At 49.3% G+C, this 14,099-nt stretch overlaps 6 protein-coding genes across 6 annotated transcripts; 4 read left to right on the top strand and 2 right to left on the bottom strand.

The window, feature by feature from the left end:
- Positions 1-130: 130 nt before the first annotated feature.
- On the bottom strand, positions 131-5,548 carry MYO1 (myosin 1; the record flags this gene model as incomplete). Its single annotated transcript, NM_208823.2, has 1 exon — positions 131-5,548. The coding sequence occupies one exon, from the start codon at positions 5,546-5,548 to the stop codon at positions 131-133; it is 5,418 nt and encodes a 1,805-aa protein (NP_983470.2).
- A 943-nt stretch (positions 5,549-6,491) lies between these two features.
- AGOS_ACR067C (ACR067Cp) lies at positions 6,492-8,231 on the top strand (the record flags this gene model as incomplete). The annotated part of the gene is made up of 1 exon (NM_208822.1): positions 6,492-8,231. One exon carries the CDS (start codon positions 6,492-6,494, stop codon positions 8,229-8,231), a length of 1,740 nt encoding a protein of 579 aa, NP_983469.1.
- Positions 8,232-8,956: 725 nt separating this feature from the next.
- Positions 8,957-9,979, top strand: AGOS_ACR066C (uncharacterized protein; the record flags this gene model as incomplete). Its single annotated transcript, NM_208821.1, has 1 exon — positions 8,957-9,979. The coding sequence occupies one exon, from the start codon at positions 8,957-8,959 to the stop codon at positions 9,977-9,979; it is 1,023 nt and encodes a 340-aa protein (NP_983468.1).
- A 451-nt stretch (positions 9,980-10,430) lies between these two features.
- AGOS_ACR065C (40S ribosomal protein eS27) lies at positions 10,431-10,928 on the top strand (the record flags this gene model as incomplete). Its single annotated transcript, NM_208820.2, has 2 exons — positions 10,431-10,433; positions 10,683-10,928. 2 exons carry the CDS (start codon positions 10,431-10,433, stop codon positions 10,926-10,928), a joined length of 249 nt encoding a protein of 82 aa, NP_983467.2.
- Positions 10,929-11,035: 107 nt separating this feature from the next.
- RSM22 (tRNA methyltransferase RSM22) lies at positions 11,036-13,165 on the bottom strand (the record flags this gene model as incomplete). Its single annotated transcript, NM_208819.1, has 1 exon — positions 11,036-13,165. The coding sequence occupies one exon, from the start codon at positions 13,163-13,165 to the stop codon at positions 11,036-11,038; it is 2,130 nt and encodes a 709-aa protein (NP_983466.1).
- A 165-nt stretch (positions 13,166-13,330) lies between these two features.
- On the top strand, positions 13,331-14,080 carry SRP102 (Signal recognition particle receptor subunit beta; the record flags this gene model as incomplete). The annotated part of the gene is made up of 1 exon (NM_208818.1): positions 13,331-14,080. The coding sequence occupies one exon, from the start codon at positions 13,331-13,333 to the stop codon at positions 14,078-14,080; it is 750 nt and encodes a 249-aa protein (NP_983465.1).
- Positions 14,081-14,099: the final 19 nt, after the last annotated feature.

Raw genomic sequence — 14,099 nt, 5'->3', positions numbered from 1 at the left:
TAGCCGCCTGTAAATAGAACCCCGTTGCGCTCTGGAGACGTTCGCCTACATATATGCCTCATAAACAAGAACAAAATTACATATTACATCATTGCTGAATCGCATATATCTTAATGTCTAAATAAAATGTTTATATTAACACCTCCTCCGTTGACTGCGCCAAACTCCTGCGATGTGTCGATAGTCCTTTGTATCTTTCTTGCCATAAAAATATCTCCTGTTCTAACTCCGCAATTCTATTTTTATAGTATGTGTTTTCTTGTTCCATCTTCTTAAATGCTCCGTCCTGCTTTGAAATATACTTCTCCATGCCGTCAACACGAGAAGCTACCTCAGCAAATTGCTTTTCCACGACATCTCTATCCTTGCTGGCAATGCTAATAATATTCTCCTGGTTGTTGGTCGCACTCTTCAGTTCTTCAAGCATGCGTTGCAGGCCCTGATTCCGCTTCATCTCTTCGAACTTCAGTTCTGATTCTTCGTTCAGCCGCATTTCAAGTTCATGGATCCGTTTCATCCAGACACGTTTCTCCGACCCATCAGCCAATCCCCCTTCCAGCATCTCAAGCCGCTGCCCCAACTGCATATTGGTTCTACCCAACGATTGATTCTGTTCATACAACTCAATATTTTTATTGCGTTCATCATTTAATTGCGACTTGATTCTCAGAGCTTCTTCCTGTATCTGCTCAATAAGCGATTCATTTCTTTCGTTTTGACGCTGTTGCAGAACCATCTGCTCCCGTAGAAATTCTAACTCGTTGACTATATTGGTCCTCTCATTTATGGATTTTTCAAAATCCACATTAGTAGTTTTTAGTTTAGATAAAAGCATTTCTCTATCATTCTCTAACTGTAGCTTTTCAGTTGCTAGAGAGTTCAAATCCTTAGCCATATTATCCATCTGGGAGGTTAAGGCATTGAGTTTGTTCTGTAGGGCAGTTTGCAGTGATTCGGCGGCTTCCTTTTGGGAAACTAAATCTTGAATAATCGCATCGTAATGGGTGCTTTGCTGCAGCAGGTCATCAATCTTCGAGGCTGTTTCAGCTCTGAGTACATTACCCTTGTACGTCAAAGTCGTCAGCTCTTTCTTCAGTTCGGACTCCGCACGAGTACGATCGCCAAGTTTGCCTTCCAACTGGCCAATTGTTTTTTCCAAATCCCATATCAGCATATCCTTCTGTTTACTTTGGCTACGCAATTTCTGGATCAAATCGGTCATTGTCTGGATATCTTCTTCTGATTGTTTTAAGGAATGAACTAAATCCCTCATCTGAGCCTCTGTAGCATGCAAATCATTTATACAGTTTTCATACTGTGTTTGATGGTGCCTGACGCTGGATTGGAGCAATTGTTTCTGCTTTTCGGTAGAAGCTAGGTCCTGCTCTAACTGGACTAACTGGTCGTGCATAGCAGTTTCAGCCATCTTTGCTACTTTCAATTCGTGAGTTAGTGTCGATAGTTGTTTGTTACTCTCCTTCAAGTAGTCTTGTAGCTTGTAGTTCTCCAATTTATGCAGTTTCAATTCATCCTCATATTTAGAAATAGATTCACGATGTAAGAATATTTCACCATTAGATGTATTAGTCTTGTCTTTCAGAGGAGATGACATTAACTTACTTTCCAATGCTCTGACACGTTCTTCACTCGCTTCATACTTTAGCTTGTATATGTCAGGTATGGAGTCGGAGCGTTGTATCTGCCTAAATTTGCTATGGAGGGATGATGCCACATGCTCAGCATTGACTCGAGCATTTCTTTCATGCTCCAACTGCCTCTTCAAATAATCAATCTCCAACAATAACTTCTCATGATTAAACTCGATTATATCAACTTCTTCTAATTCCTTTTCCATGTTGATATTTTTGTTCGACTTACGCAGCAACTCTTTCAACTTCTTTAATTGCATACATATAGTCTGATTGTCGAAGGATGCGGAAGCTAGTCTAGTTTCGGTAAACCGCAAGCGCGATATTAATTCCTTCTTCTCCTCAAGTTCTTTCTCTAATCTGAAAGCAGTTTTCCGTAATTTGAGTTTCGCCTCTTCATAACATGCAATAAGGTCCTCTTTGGTTGCTGATTCCTTATACTGGGCGTCGTGCACGCCTCCGTTATGAAAGGCCGATAAAAGCTTTTCATTTAGGAACCTATTCATGGCTCGTTCTTTGGTCAATTCATCTTCCAATCCGCGCATTCTATTTTCAACAGTAGCAACTAGAGCTTGAGATGCAGGGCTTGATTCAGCATAATTCTCCTTCATATTTTCAGCCTCTGCTTTTAACGCCTCAATTTTCTTTTTGTACTCTGCAATCTCACTTCTCGCTATAGCAAGCTGATTCACGACTTGCTCATGCTCTGCTACCAAGTTATCTCTTTCACGAGTCAGGTCGGAAACTTGCTCACGTTCCGCTTCGATTCTTTCATTCAGACGTATCAGTTCACTTCCTCTAGAGGATAGTTGCCTTTGACTTTCATGCTGCTCTTTTTTAGATTTTTCCATCTGATCCTTCATGAGTTTATTCTCAGATGTTAATTGTTCTAATCTCTTATTATTAGTGGCTGCCGCTCTTTCTACCTGTTGCAACTTCAACTTCAAATCCTCGCCAGAATTATCAACTTTCTGTTCAAGTTCTTTAACACGTTTCTCCTTTGATTTTAGTTCCAGTTTAAGTTTCCTCAATTGTGATTCCAAGTCAGATTTATCAGCCTTCATGGCCATGGCCTGCTTTGTACTGCTGTCAACCTGCCGTTTCATGCTGTCAATCTGCTTCTGTAAATTAGATTTCTCCGTTTCCAACTCCTTGATCTTTGTGTTGCTTTGTTCTCTAGATTCCTTTAGTTGCTGGAGCTCTTTTTGCAGCTTCTGATACTCTTCGTTGTTTATAGTAGTCTCTGACTGTAGGGTATCCTTTAACTTGACCGCTTCCTCGTAGGCACTGCGTAACTCTTCTTCCCTTTTCTTCGCCGTATCGTACAAGCGCTCGAAATTCTGCAACTTCTCTGTCTCCTTGGAAAGGGCAGTCCTAATCTCTGCTAATTCCTTTTCAACATTGAAATTCTTAGTTGCAAGGTCATCTCTTTCACTCTTTGTTGCAGAGAGATCCTTTTCCAATTGCTTAACCTGTTCAGCAATTTTTTTAGATTTGGCGATAAACTGAGATGATCCTAACATGGGCTTGACCTTAACATACAAGCTGTACCAAGGATCTTCCATCAGCTTAGAATATAAGTTAAATGTAGTGCTCAATACCTTAGCCGCCTGAAGCTTTTGGAATTGAAGATTTATTGCGGTTCTAACCGTCTTACCGTGGATGATTGCATTTAAACCAGTAACGATTCCGCTTATCTTCTCCTCTTTCTGAGTCTCTAATTGCGCAAGAACACCAGCCTTGAAAAACAGTTTAGTGTTTCCAACCTTGTACAATGACGGGTCTAGGGAAATACAAGACAACAAGTATTCACAGTTTTTCTTGGAATTATTGGAAAATTTCGGATCAGCTCCTAAAATCTTATATCGCTGAAAGAACTCCCTGAAAAAGATGCGATTAGGATACCCTTCCCTTGCAATCCGGATACCTTCTAAGACACCATTGCAACGTAACTGATCTAGAATAAGCTTTCTATCAAAAGTCTTCGCCTTTTTCTTTGTGTTTGGCACAATGCATCTGACGAAGTGTGGGTCTGTAGATGAGAGTTGATCAAGCAACAACGTCAACTGCTCCTTGTGTCTATTCGACGCAGTCTTCGAAAAATGACCCCGGGATTGTTCTGTATAAAATTCGGATATCAACTTATTCGATGATTCGGATAGTAAAGTAAGTAGATGATCGTTCAACGGGTCTTTATTCTTTGATAGCCAGTCCTTCACATTATACTCGACGTCAGCAGCGTAATGTTCAAGAACAAAACACTGCTGAAGTTTAGACCGCTTGAATTTGGGGGATTTACCATCCCATGCAGACATGAGCTTAGAATAAAAGGATTCGTCAGTAGATTTGGGTAAGATAGACTCTTCATCGAGAATCGAAAGAATACCTGCAGGGTTATTTTTCTTCTCGATCAACTCAATTGTATATTCTAGGTCCTTCCCATAATCAATAAAGTCCCATTGAATGTCCTCTTTGACATATTCCCTTTGCTCTAAGACGAACATGTGGTGGTTGAAAAACTGCTGTAACTTTTCATTAGTGTAGTTAATACATAATTGCTCGAACGAATTATCCTTAAATATTTCAAAACCTGCAATATCAAGTAACCCAATATAATTTTCCGTCATAGAACCATGATCTAAACTGCGATTTATTCTCCTAACAATATGTGCAAAAAGTTTTTCATAAAGTGATCTTGACAACGAGTTTAAAATGAACCTCGACTGTGCAGCATTCTTCGACTGCGATACCCACTCCTTACCCGCCTTAGATTTCGGCTTCAAGACTGCCATTTTGAAGGCCGCCTCATCTACGCCTATTAGCTTGCACAATGGTGCAACGTCGTTCTTAATCGTCGCTTGTTCTGCTCTTGTTGAGGTGAATTCCACGTTGCCGATATGAAGAATGATGGCAATGCACTGAAATATGTCATGTATTTCATCCTCCTTGAACCCGACAACGTTAAATGCAGACAATAAACTCGAAAAATCGTGCGCGTCATCAACCCCCGGAATAGATGGATTAGAGTCGCGTAAATATGCATAGTCTGTTATGGAGTTAGACACCAATTCAAGCGTTTTCAACTTCCCAGCTGGCATACCAGATAACAACTGGTAGAAAACATGGTAATTCCGCTCCCTGATGTTCTGCTGGATGATACGTGATTTCTCGAGGAGATACCACTCGATATGTGCACCGTTTATCTTCCCAAACTCGTCAAATTCAATTTTTATAAACTTACCAAAGCGCGACGAATTATTGTTACGCACAGTTTGCGCGTTCCCGAAAGACTCCAAAATCGGGTTGGCCTGCAATATCTTGCGTTCGAACGATTCCAAGTTTGTGTGTGCCAGCTTTTCATCCGATGTGATCGACGCGAGATACTGCAAGATCTTCTTTGTATTCTCGGTCTTACCTGCCCCAGACTCCCCTGTTACTAACACCGACTGGTCCTGCCTCTGTGTCAACAAGTTGCGGTATGCCTGCTCCGCTACCGCAAAGATATGCGGCTCGTTGTCTTCCTTGGGTGACCCATGGTACAAGTTCACATAGTCCTGCGTGTACACCTTGATGTTGCTGTACGGATTCAACGCGACGAGGAATAGCCCAGAATAAGTATATATCATATCGTCCTTGTATCGGTTCTCCAAGTTGTACAACACAGACGCCTCGTTCAAGTGGGTCAACTCGGACATATCGTCTATCTTGTCAAACGTTGACGGATTCACCGCCGCGGTCTCCACCTCCAGCACTTCTCGTTCCTTGCCATTCACTCTCACAAGACAGACCTTCTCATCCTTGTTCTGTTTGTTTTTAATTGTCTTTGTGGAAACCAACTGTCCTTTCACAAACACCTCCTCAGCATCTGGAACCCAAATCATTTGACATTGTTCACTCATCGGGACAGATGCTCTTGAACTTATCTAATATGCAATAACCAAATTCAACTTTACTTTAATCACCTGCCTGTTACACACGAAGCAATGTTGGATCTCATATTCACACGACCTACTTTTTCGAACACTTATTTGTTTATGTCGGCCTCGAGCATACACGTCGGTCACGTGACAAGCGCATGTACCGTAGAAAAGCACACGTCACGTGACAACAGCGACGACAAGGCAGATGATGTAAACATACCGGCCAGGTGTGGGGTAGCTACAACGGGGGAACCAGGTCTACTACCAAGAGCCATCACAATAGAGGCGGCGGATGCAATTGACCACCCCACAAGATTCAAACTGCTTGGATGAGGCCACTTAGGCGTTTCCTTGGCCGCTTGATTGCCGTAACGGTGGCAGACGTAATGTAAGGACTGCGGGACGCACGGGCAACGAGAATGAGCGCGGAAACAGCAGCCATACAGCAAGCAGGACGGCCGCAGTGCCACCGGACCACCCAGATAGGTGGTATCGGTAGCCGACAGGTCTGCTTGCTGCAGGCCACGTGCTGCCGTGTATCTATGTACACCCGAACCCCGCAAACCCCGCGCAACATACAACGTCACATGGAGGACACAAACGAAGCATATGATGAAACACGTGATGCGCTATCCCACGTTCCGGTATGCCATATAGCAGGCAAGGCGAGACGAGTGCCAGCAATAGCCACGGCGACAGGATAATGAGCGTCGCTGCTACATTGGCGGCTCTGGGCATACGTTCTGGGCCCAGGCAGGGCGGCGGCAAGACGACGGGCGCAGCAGGCAGGGTGCGATCGCACAGTTTGAAGCCGTCCACCCAGAAACGAGGGGATACGGGGGTGCGAGGAAGTAGAGGCGGGTGCGAAAGGTAGGAGGGACCGCGTCCAAGCAGACACAAGCCTATATATTCGGCGGTAGATATGGCAAAAAAATGGGGCAAAGGGGGACAAAACGTTGGCACGCTGGACCATTGTGGGATGAGGATGTGCGCAGTCTCGGAAGAGCAGCAGGGGATGCCCGCGCTGCCGCTAGAGGTGAAGACGGAGATTGTGCGACATTTGAGTCAGCATGACCTGGTCGGGCTGGCTAGCGTGTCACGGGCGTTCCATGGCACCGCACTCGCTGCCATATATCGCGAAGTGGTTGTGGAGGTGGGGGAACGGGGGCCCGTGGAACGAAGCGCTGTTGGGCGTGGGACCGTCATTCGGTCTGCAGCCTCTTGGCGGCGTTTCGTTGGGGTGGTGCGGGAAAGGCGCACGCGCGGCGAGCTCGTGCGCGCAGTGCGCATCCTGTGTCTCCCGGTAGGGGTAAAACGCTGCGAGTCCCATTACTTCGTGCAGGAGGTGCTGCCGCTGCTGACACAATTACGGGAGTTTCGGTACCACATCAGGGCAGACTGGATCCCGGATGATGTGTATGCTCATCTGCCCCAGCAGATAGCGCTTATAGACATGCCGCTGAAACCGATAGTCGCGGCACGAAAACAGAAATTCCTCATACAGGAGCTGCTGTGCAAGACGTATGTGTGCAAAGGTGCACTGCACCAGTATCTGAGGGACATAAGCGCCTGTTCGTGGGAATTGCGGCAGAACCTTACCAAGTTGCAGCTGCACCGTGATGGCATGTCGCACTCTTTTACGCCGCGGGCTGTGAACGTCGGTCAGTCGTTGGTTGTCACACAATATATGATAGACAATAACTTGCCTCAGCCGGATGGCGCCATAAGGGACTTTGCAGTCATCTATGGCGACCTAGATACGAACTTCTGGGACTTCTTGAAGGATATCGGTCCCTTGGAGAACTTACGAGAGTTAGACATCTCAGGTGCAGACTTCAGGCCCTCTGACGCAGTGACGGTCCGAAACAACATAGCTCTGCGCCACGTGGAAACGCTCTCCTTCACTAATGTCAATGAGATCCAGGTATTACCGGAAATCTCATACGAAGTTAGCGACATGCGATGGCTTTTGGATACGCACTTCCGTCAGGGCTTCCTCCCGTCTATTGCCAGAGAATTCAGGAATCTGCGCAGACTGCGACTAGACTACAAGGAAGCTGTGCGAGATAGCACACCCGAATTTCTGAAAGAGCTTGCTGGCGCAGGTGTCCGGTTAGTTGAGATCGACCTCATGATCCGTTGGGACAAGAGTCGGGCGCTGACGGAGACATGGGAGTCTACCACAGAACGCTACGTCCAGGGCATCACGGCACACCGTGCAACCCTGAATAAGCTATCACTGCTGGCGAAAGAGGAGTTAAACTATTTCGAATTGCACAAAAATATCCCCGCGGCATCTCTCTCAAAACTGGCGCGCTGTGAAAATATTCAGTCCCTGCGCATATATGGGGACTCTCTGCAGAACTGTGGCGGGGATTTACTCGAAGCTTTTCCCCGTCTCAAATACCTCGACCTGTGCGGCAGAGAGGCCGCAGGCCCTCCGCATTTGGGCCTATATCCCGCGCGCGAAGCGAAGCTCGACAACTGGTATCGTACGATTCATATACCCGTCCGGCTTGCGGAAAGAATTACCCCGCTGCGTTTTGTCAGGATTAACACGTGCCTGTTTGAGTGCCCCGCCGACGGGCCCGTATCACCATGCCCTCAAGGTTTCGACCGCTGGTTCGAGCGCCGGACCCGCGTCTCCATGGCAGATGATTAGGCGATCGCCGGGTCGCCGGTTTCTATGTATTGCCCCACTGTTTTTTGTAACTTCCTGCATTTTTCAGATCCAACAGCGCCAGAACACCCACTTTCGACTGTTCCTGCTCGGCTATTGCCTCAATTGGCCAACTGCATTGGCCTTCTGTGCTGTTCTTTTTCCAGGTGCTCTGCTCAACCACGCCCGCAGGGCAGCACGCAGGTGGAGATCACCTTTTGGCACGAACGCCACAGAAAATCCATTACGCGATTCTGCCCGTTCATTTCTGTACGAATGGGGAAATGACTCGTCGCCATGGCACAGGTGACTATCGCATTTCGTTTCGGGGGCGTGATGCCCAGATTTTCTTGCAGAAAGCCGCCACCCTGCGGGATAGGGCTTTACCTCACATGAGGCGCAAAGCGACAATAATCGCAGAGCTGCTTCTTACTTCATTCTCTACCCCACTAACGTAATCGATCGGACAGGCACAGTCCTACGGTAATCCTCTGAGATACCAGATTCGGTTGCATAATGATCTCGCCTACAGGGCCGTGTTTGTTCGAGCCCATATCTCATGCAAGATCGCGATGCCCGTGACGATCCACCTTCACCATTTACTCGTTTCTTTTTCATGTTTTCAAAAAGAAACGAAAAGGTGAGATAAAAAGCAAACATTACTACCGACATTTAAAATAGGTGATGTCCAGGACTGTACCTCATTGTGGGCGCTAACAGCACCAGCAATGTCTGTGTCACCCCTTGTGCTGTTTGACTTTTCAACAGACAATCCGAACACACTGCCCCGGGAATACGACCTTGCAGTGGCCCGAATCTGTGTGCTGGGCCACGGGGGCAGTGGCAAGTCATCACTCGTGCTCCGATGGCTACACGGACTGGAGAGTGGCCTGGAGCTCGGGTCGCTGGCGGAGGACATATACCACAAGCGCGTGAACTATGAGGCACTGCATCTCAGCCGCTCTCAGAACGAGTACCGAGACCTGTGCGCAAACCCCCGGAGGCTTAGCCGGGACGCACGCCGCGCGCCGCACAACGTCAATCCGCTGGACGCGCCACTGGTGGTGCGCCACCACGAGCTGGACGTGCAGCTGCTGGATGCAGCCGGCATGGACCCGTCGGACTACTCTGAGATCCGCCGCCTGCAAGTGGAGCAGGCGGACGGCTTCGTGCTCTGCTGCGACTACACCAACGAGGAATCGCTCGGCACGCTGCAGCTGCTGCACCGCTACGTCGTGTCGCTGCGCGGCGACGACGTGCCAATTGTCATCAGCTGCTGCAAGTGCGACCTCGAGGACGACCGCACCGTCTTTTTGTCCGATGTCCAGCAGCTCGCCCGCGAGTTCGAGCTCCCCCCCGATTCCGTCCTCGAGACCTCCGCGCTCGAGAACGTCGGCGTCGACGAGCTCTTTTTCCTGCTGCTGCAGCGGATTGACTACTACAAAGAGGCCATGCGCGCTGAGCGCCGCCGCCAGGCCGGCTGCGACGACTTCGACTGCGCGCCGCGCCCCGACCCCGAGCGCCGCTCCCTCGCCTCCCCGCCCCCGCCCTCCACCCGCCACTCCCCGGACTCGACCCTGCTGCGCTCCGCAGCCTCTTCAGACATGGCGTGCCCGTCCGCCCGCGTCTTCTCCGCCCCCACGTCCACCACACCCTCTATTTCTCGCCTTGCGTCGCCACCGATCAAAAGAAGACGTCCCACCATACGCCGCATGCGCTCCCAGGAGACCTCTTCTTGCATTATCGTCTGATCTGGATATCAGGCGCCCTTTTCGTTCTGCTACGCAGCCCCTTTATAGCATTTAACCTGTTTGCATATATATACACCAATCTTGCATTCTGATCCCATAGCCGCTGGGTTGCGCCGCACCCCCCCTCGAGGTTTATGTCCTCGAGATTTATGTCCGCAGCTCGCCCCGAACTGAGTGACTATAAACCCATACATATTTACTGAAATAAACCCACACACACGGATTCCAGATAGCGCTGCTGCTGCGTCGTGGACAATCTGAAAAATTTTCGAAAAAGCAATGAGAATGTGTGCGGCCGTTTCTAGCAGGGGTAGAACTTCTGCAAACCGGCTTCACACTGTAGCTTGTTCAGCAGCCTACGGTGGGAATTCGCGATAGCCAAAAACTATATAGTGAAGAAGACACTTTCTAGCCCACAAACAGCTAGGTTTTTCACAAGCAAGTAATCAAGATGGTATGTGGGCAGATATGAAAGCCAGTGGTGCCAGGGACACAGCGCATATGCAGCAGACAAGAGAGAGGGACGTTACAGTGGCGTAAACGGCGTGGCCAAGAGGGTACGGAGGGCATAAGGACCCGCAGACGGACCGGCGGGACGTGGCAGCGACCAGAGGGGTCTCCAGAGGGCGCAGGAAGCGCGGCGTGGCATTTGCGTGTGGCCGGGGGCACCGGCGGGACGTACAGGTACTAACATCAGGCGCAGGTTTTAGTTCAAGATTTGTTGCACCCAACTCCTGCTTCCGAGGCTAGAAAGCACAAGTTGAAGACTTTGGTCCAGTCGCCAAGATCATACTTCTTGGACGTCAAGTGCCCAGGCTGCTTGAACATCACCACTGTATTCTCGCATGCACAGACGGCGGTGACCTGCGAGTCGTGCTCGACCGTGTTGTGCACTCCAACTGGTGGTAAGGCCAAGCTATCTGAGGGTACCTCCTTCAGAAGAAAATAGATTTGATGCTCTATATTTGTGAATATATATAAATATATTTTCTAGTATATAAATATCACCTGTTTTACCTAATAAACTTTACTGTGTTCATAACAGGTGCCTGGACTCTATTTACGGATGGCGTCCACGGCGAGTTTCCTGTTCTTGTCGCGTTTCTTGCTGGCGCTGCGGAAGGAGTCCGCGTGCAGATTGGCCAGTGCATTGATGGTGGCCTCCATGTGTGCCGGCGAGGAGTCCTCGACTGCCTCGAGCTCTGCGGCTTCCTCGCGGACTATGCGGCTCTTCTCCTTGCTCTCCAACTTAGCCGCCTTGATGCGTTCCTTATGCCGTTTTTCTAGTTTTGCGACGTTCAGGGCGCCCTTGCCAGGGATTTTCGTCTTTGCATCGAGTGCCCATAGGTCACCTTTCTGCGCCTTCCGGGCATCGTGGTAAGCTTGCTTGTCGAAAGACTTGCTGACAACCCACTTTTCAAATTGGCCGGAAGGCGCGCATAGATCGAGCATCACATGCCCCTTGCGTTTAGTGGGCTGGCGAATAACGCGGGGCCACGTCTCCGAAGCATTGGCAACAGTACTCCCCGACTCCGCAGCACCAGACCTCTGGCGCTGCGCATTAATCGCAGCAATCGTTGCCGAATCATTTTGGGCACGCTCCGCGATGAGATAGGAATAATTAACCACTTCGCTGTTTTTGCCGTTTTCCCGACCAGATCCGGCCTTTGCCTTACCCTTAATTCCAATTGCATCGGTGGGTGTCTGCCAAGGGGTTGCCAAGACCTTGCCCTTCTTGAGCTCAATTGTGTACTTCGGCCGCTCCACCGACTGTTGGAAGTTACAAAACTTGAGCGATGCACCCTCGTCCAGTTCATAGTATGCTGGCTTGCCTGTCTGCAACGGACACTTGCCATGATGCGGGCAGGGGGCCACTATCTTTAGGTGATAGTCGGCCTCCCGCGTGCTGGAACGATCGCGCAGCGACTCCATGAGTTCCGGCTCAAATTCGAGATCTGCTTCCTTCACCTCGCCGTGCTGTTCTGTAATCTCTTTTAACAATGCTGTCCCTTCTTCAATTTCGTTTGAACCCTCAGTATGTTTCTCAGGTACCACCGTATAGTTATATGGCTTCGTCGTAGAGCCTCGGATCCACGGTCTGGGAATTTTACCGCGTTCCTCCGGATAGTTTTCGGGCCGCAGCATGATTTGTCTTGCACGGGCTATGATTTCAAATCCCATTGGGTTACCGCGCTCAACAATGACAATATGTCCGCCGGGCGCAAGCAGGTTTAGATAGTGCTCCAGGTTTTCGTCGACTTGGACGGGGAACCGCTCTTCCTGCCTTAAGAGCTGGTGCGTTACAATTATGAGGTCATAGTACTGTGATCCAGGCACATCCTTGCGTAAGCGGGTGTTGATGTTGATTTTCTTGGTCATAACTTCGCCCACAAGATCGTCCTCCTCCGGGATATCGTCCATATTTTCACCTTCTGACTGTTGGGTTTCCAACAGTTCCTCTACAGCAGCAGCGCTGCTGTCTGGAACCTCATTCAGTTGCCTGCTCAGGATGATCTTGGCCCGTTTCTGCATGTCAGGGTGACTGAGGATAACTGCTTCTTTGACGGATGGCCGATATTCCGGACCCATCAAGTCATTCAGCGCTACGATACCCGTAGCCGGGCCATAGCCAACGTCCAGAACCCGTTCGGGGTTAAAGCCCGGGCCCACGCGTTTTCGCAGTTCGCTCAGGGTCTGGTATATCGCAGCATAGTTTTGTAGGAAGAGTGCCGCTACGTGCGCATCCACCTCCATGCGCGTCGCAGCAGGCCTGTGAATCTTGCGCTCATATATTTCTACAAAATGCCTGGCAGCTGTGCTCCGGATGCTACTAGGCACATGCAGTGATAGGATGTTCTTGCGGATCACCTTTGCAATCTCGGGGTTGAGCTGTATCTGCCCGCGCGGCGCCATGCCTGCTAGCGTAGCTTCCGCAAGCCGAGATTCTTGCGCATTGCTTCCCTTAATAGTCTCACCCAGCTCGTTCCTAAAGGGGCTTGCCACCCCATTAATTAGCGTCTCACGATCTATAACCAACGACGTGTCAGCGGATGCCGCCAGACTACCAGCGAGCGGTGCGTTTGCTCGAGGGTTCAGCAAGGAATCCGGGATATCCGCGCCAATAAACGCCTTCCTGGAAATCACCCGCCTATTTACTTGCAGTATAGCAACCCTACGCCCCAACATTTGCTATCTATGCCTCAGTTATATCACTGGTTAGCTAGCTCATCGCTTCAGCCGAAGTAAGTTTTACGGGCGAAAATTTTCTAAATATGCTGCTTTATAAGCAGTAGAGCGGGCTAACAAGGAAGACGACTATGTCAACCATATTACTGCACATACTAGAGCATCATGATGGATACTACGGTATATATTGCCCTGGTAATCGCTCTGATTACCACGGCAGCAGTTCTTATCATAATTATCCATAGTGGCCAAGCTATCTCAGTGGGATCGGGCAGCAAGAAGAGAGTAACCAGCTCACCAATTTTCATTATCGCGGGGCCTAGCGGTAGCGGGAAGACGTCGTTGTTCAACTTGCTAACGACCGGCGAGGCCGGGAAAACGGTGGCGTCCCAGATCGCTAGCTTTTCGGACTCGTTTATGCTCCCCTCGGGTGTGGAGAAGTTCAAGTTTGCGCTCATCGATTTCCCGGGGCATGTGAAGCTCCGCCAAGAGCTCTTCACTACGTTGAAAGCGTCGAGCAACATCAGGGGTTTGATCTTCATGGTCGACTCCACCGTGGACCCGAAGCGGGTGACCGAGACGGCGGAGTTCTTGTACGATGTGCTGAGCATTACAGAGCGCAAGCCGCAGGCCATTGACATCATGATTGCGTGTAACAAGTCGGAGTCGTTCACCAGCAGGCCGCCCACCATGATCAAGGACGCGCTAGAAAAGGAACTGGGCCAGATCATCGAGCGGAAAAGCAAGGATCTCAAAGGCGCGGGCGAGGATGACTTGACCACTGTGTTTGCCACGTCCGGCTCTGCCTTCAAACTTGATCACCTGGAGGCTGCGGTACAAGTATGTGCCGGAAGTGTGCTAAATAAGGACATCGATCCCTGGCAAGCCTGGCTGGACGAGAACGCGACCAATTAATGGCTAATGTTTTGACTAT

The sequence above is a fragment of the Eremothecium gossypii genome, chromosome III, assembly GCF_000091025.4.
Source record: "Eremothecium gossypii ATCC 10895 chromosome III, complete sequence".
Taxonomy (NCBI): Eukaryota; Fungi; Ascomycota; class Saccharomycetes; order Saccharomycetales; family Saccharomycetaceae; genus Eremothecium; species Eremothecium gossypii.
This window is presented reverse-complemented; position numbering and strand designations above follow the sequence as displayed.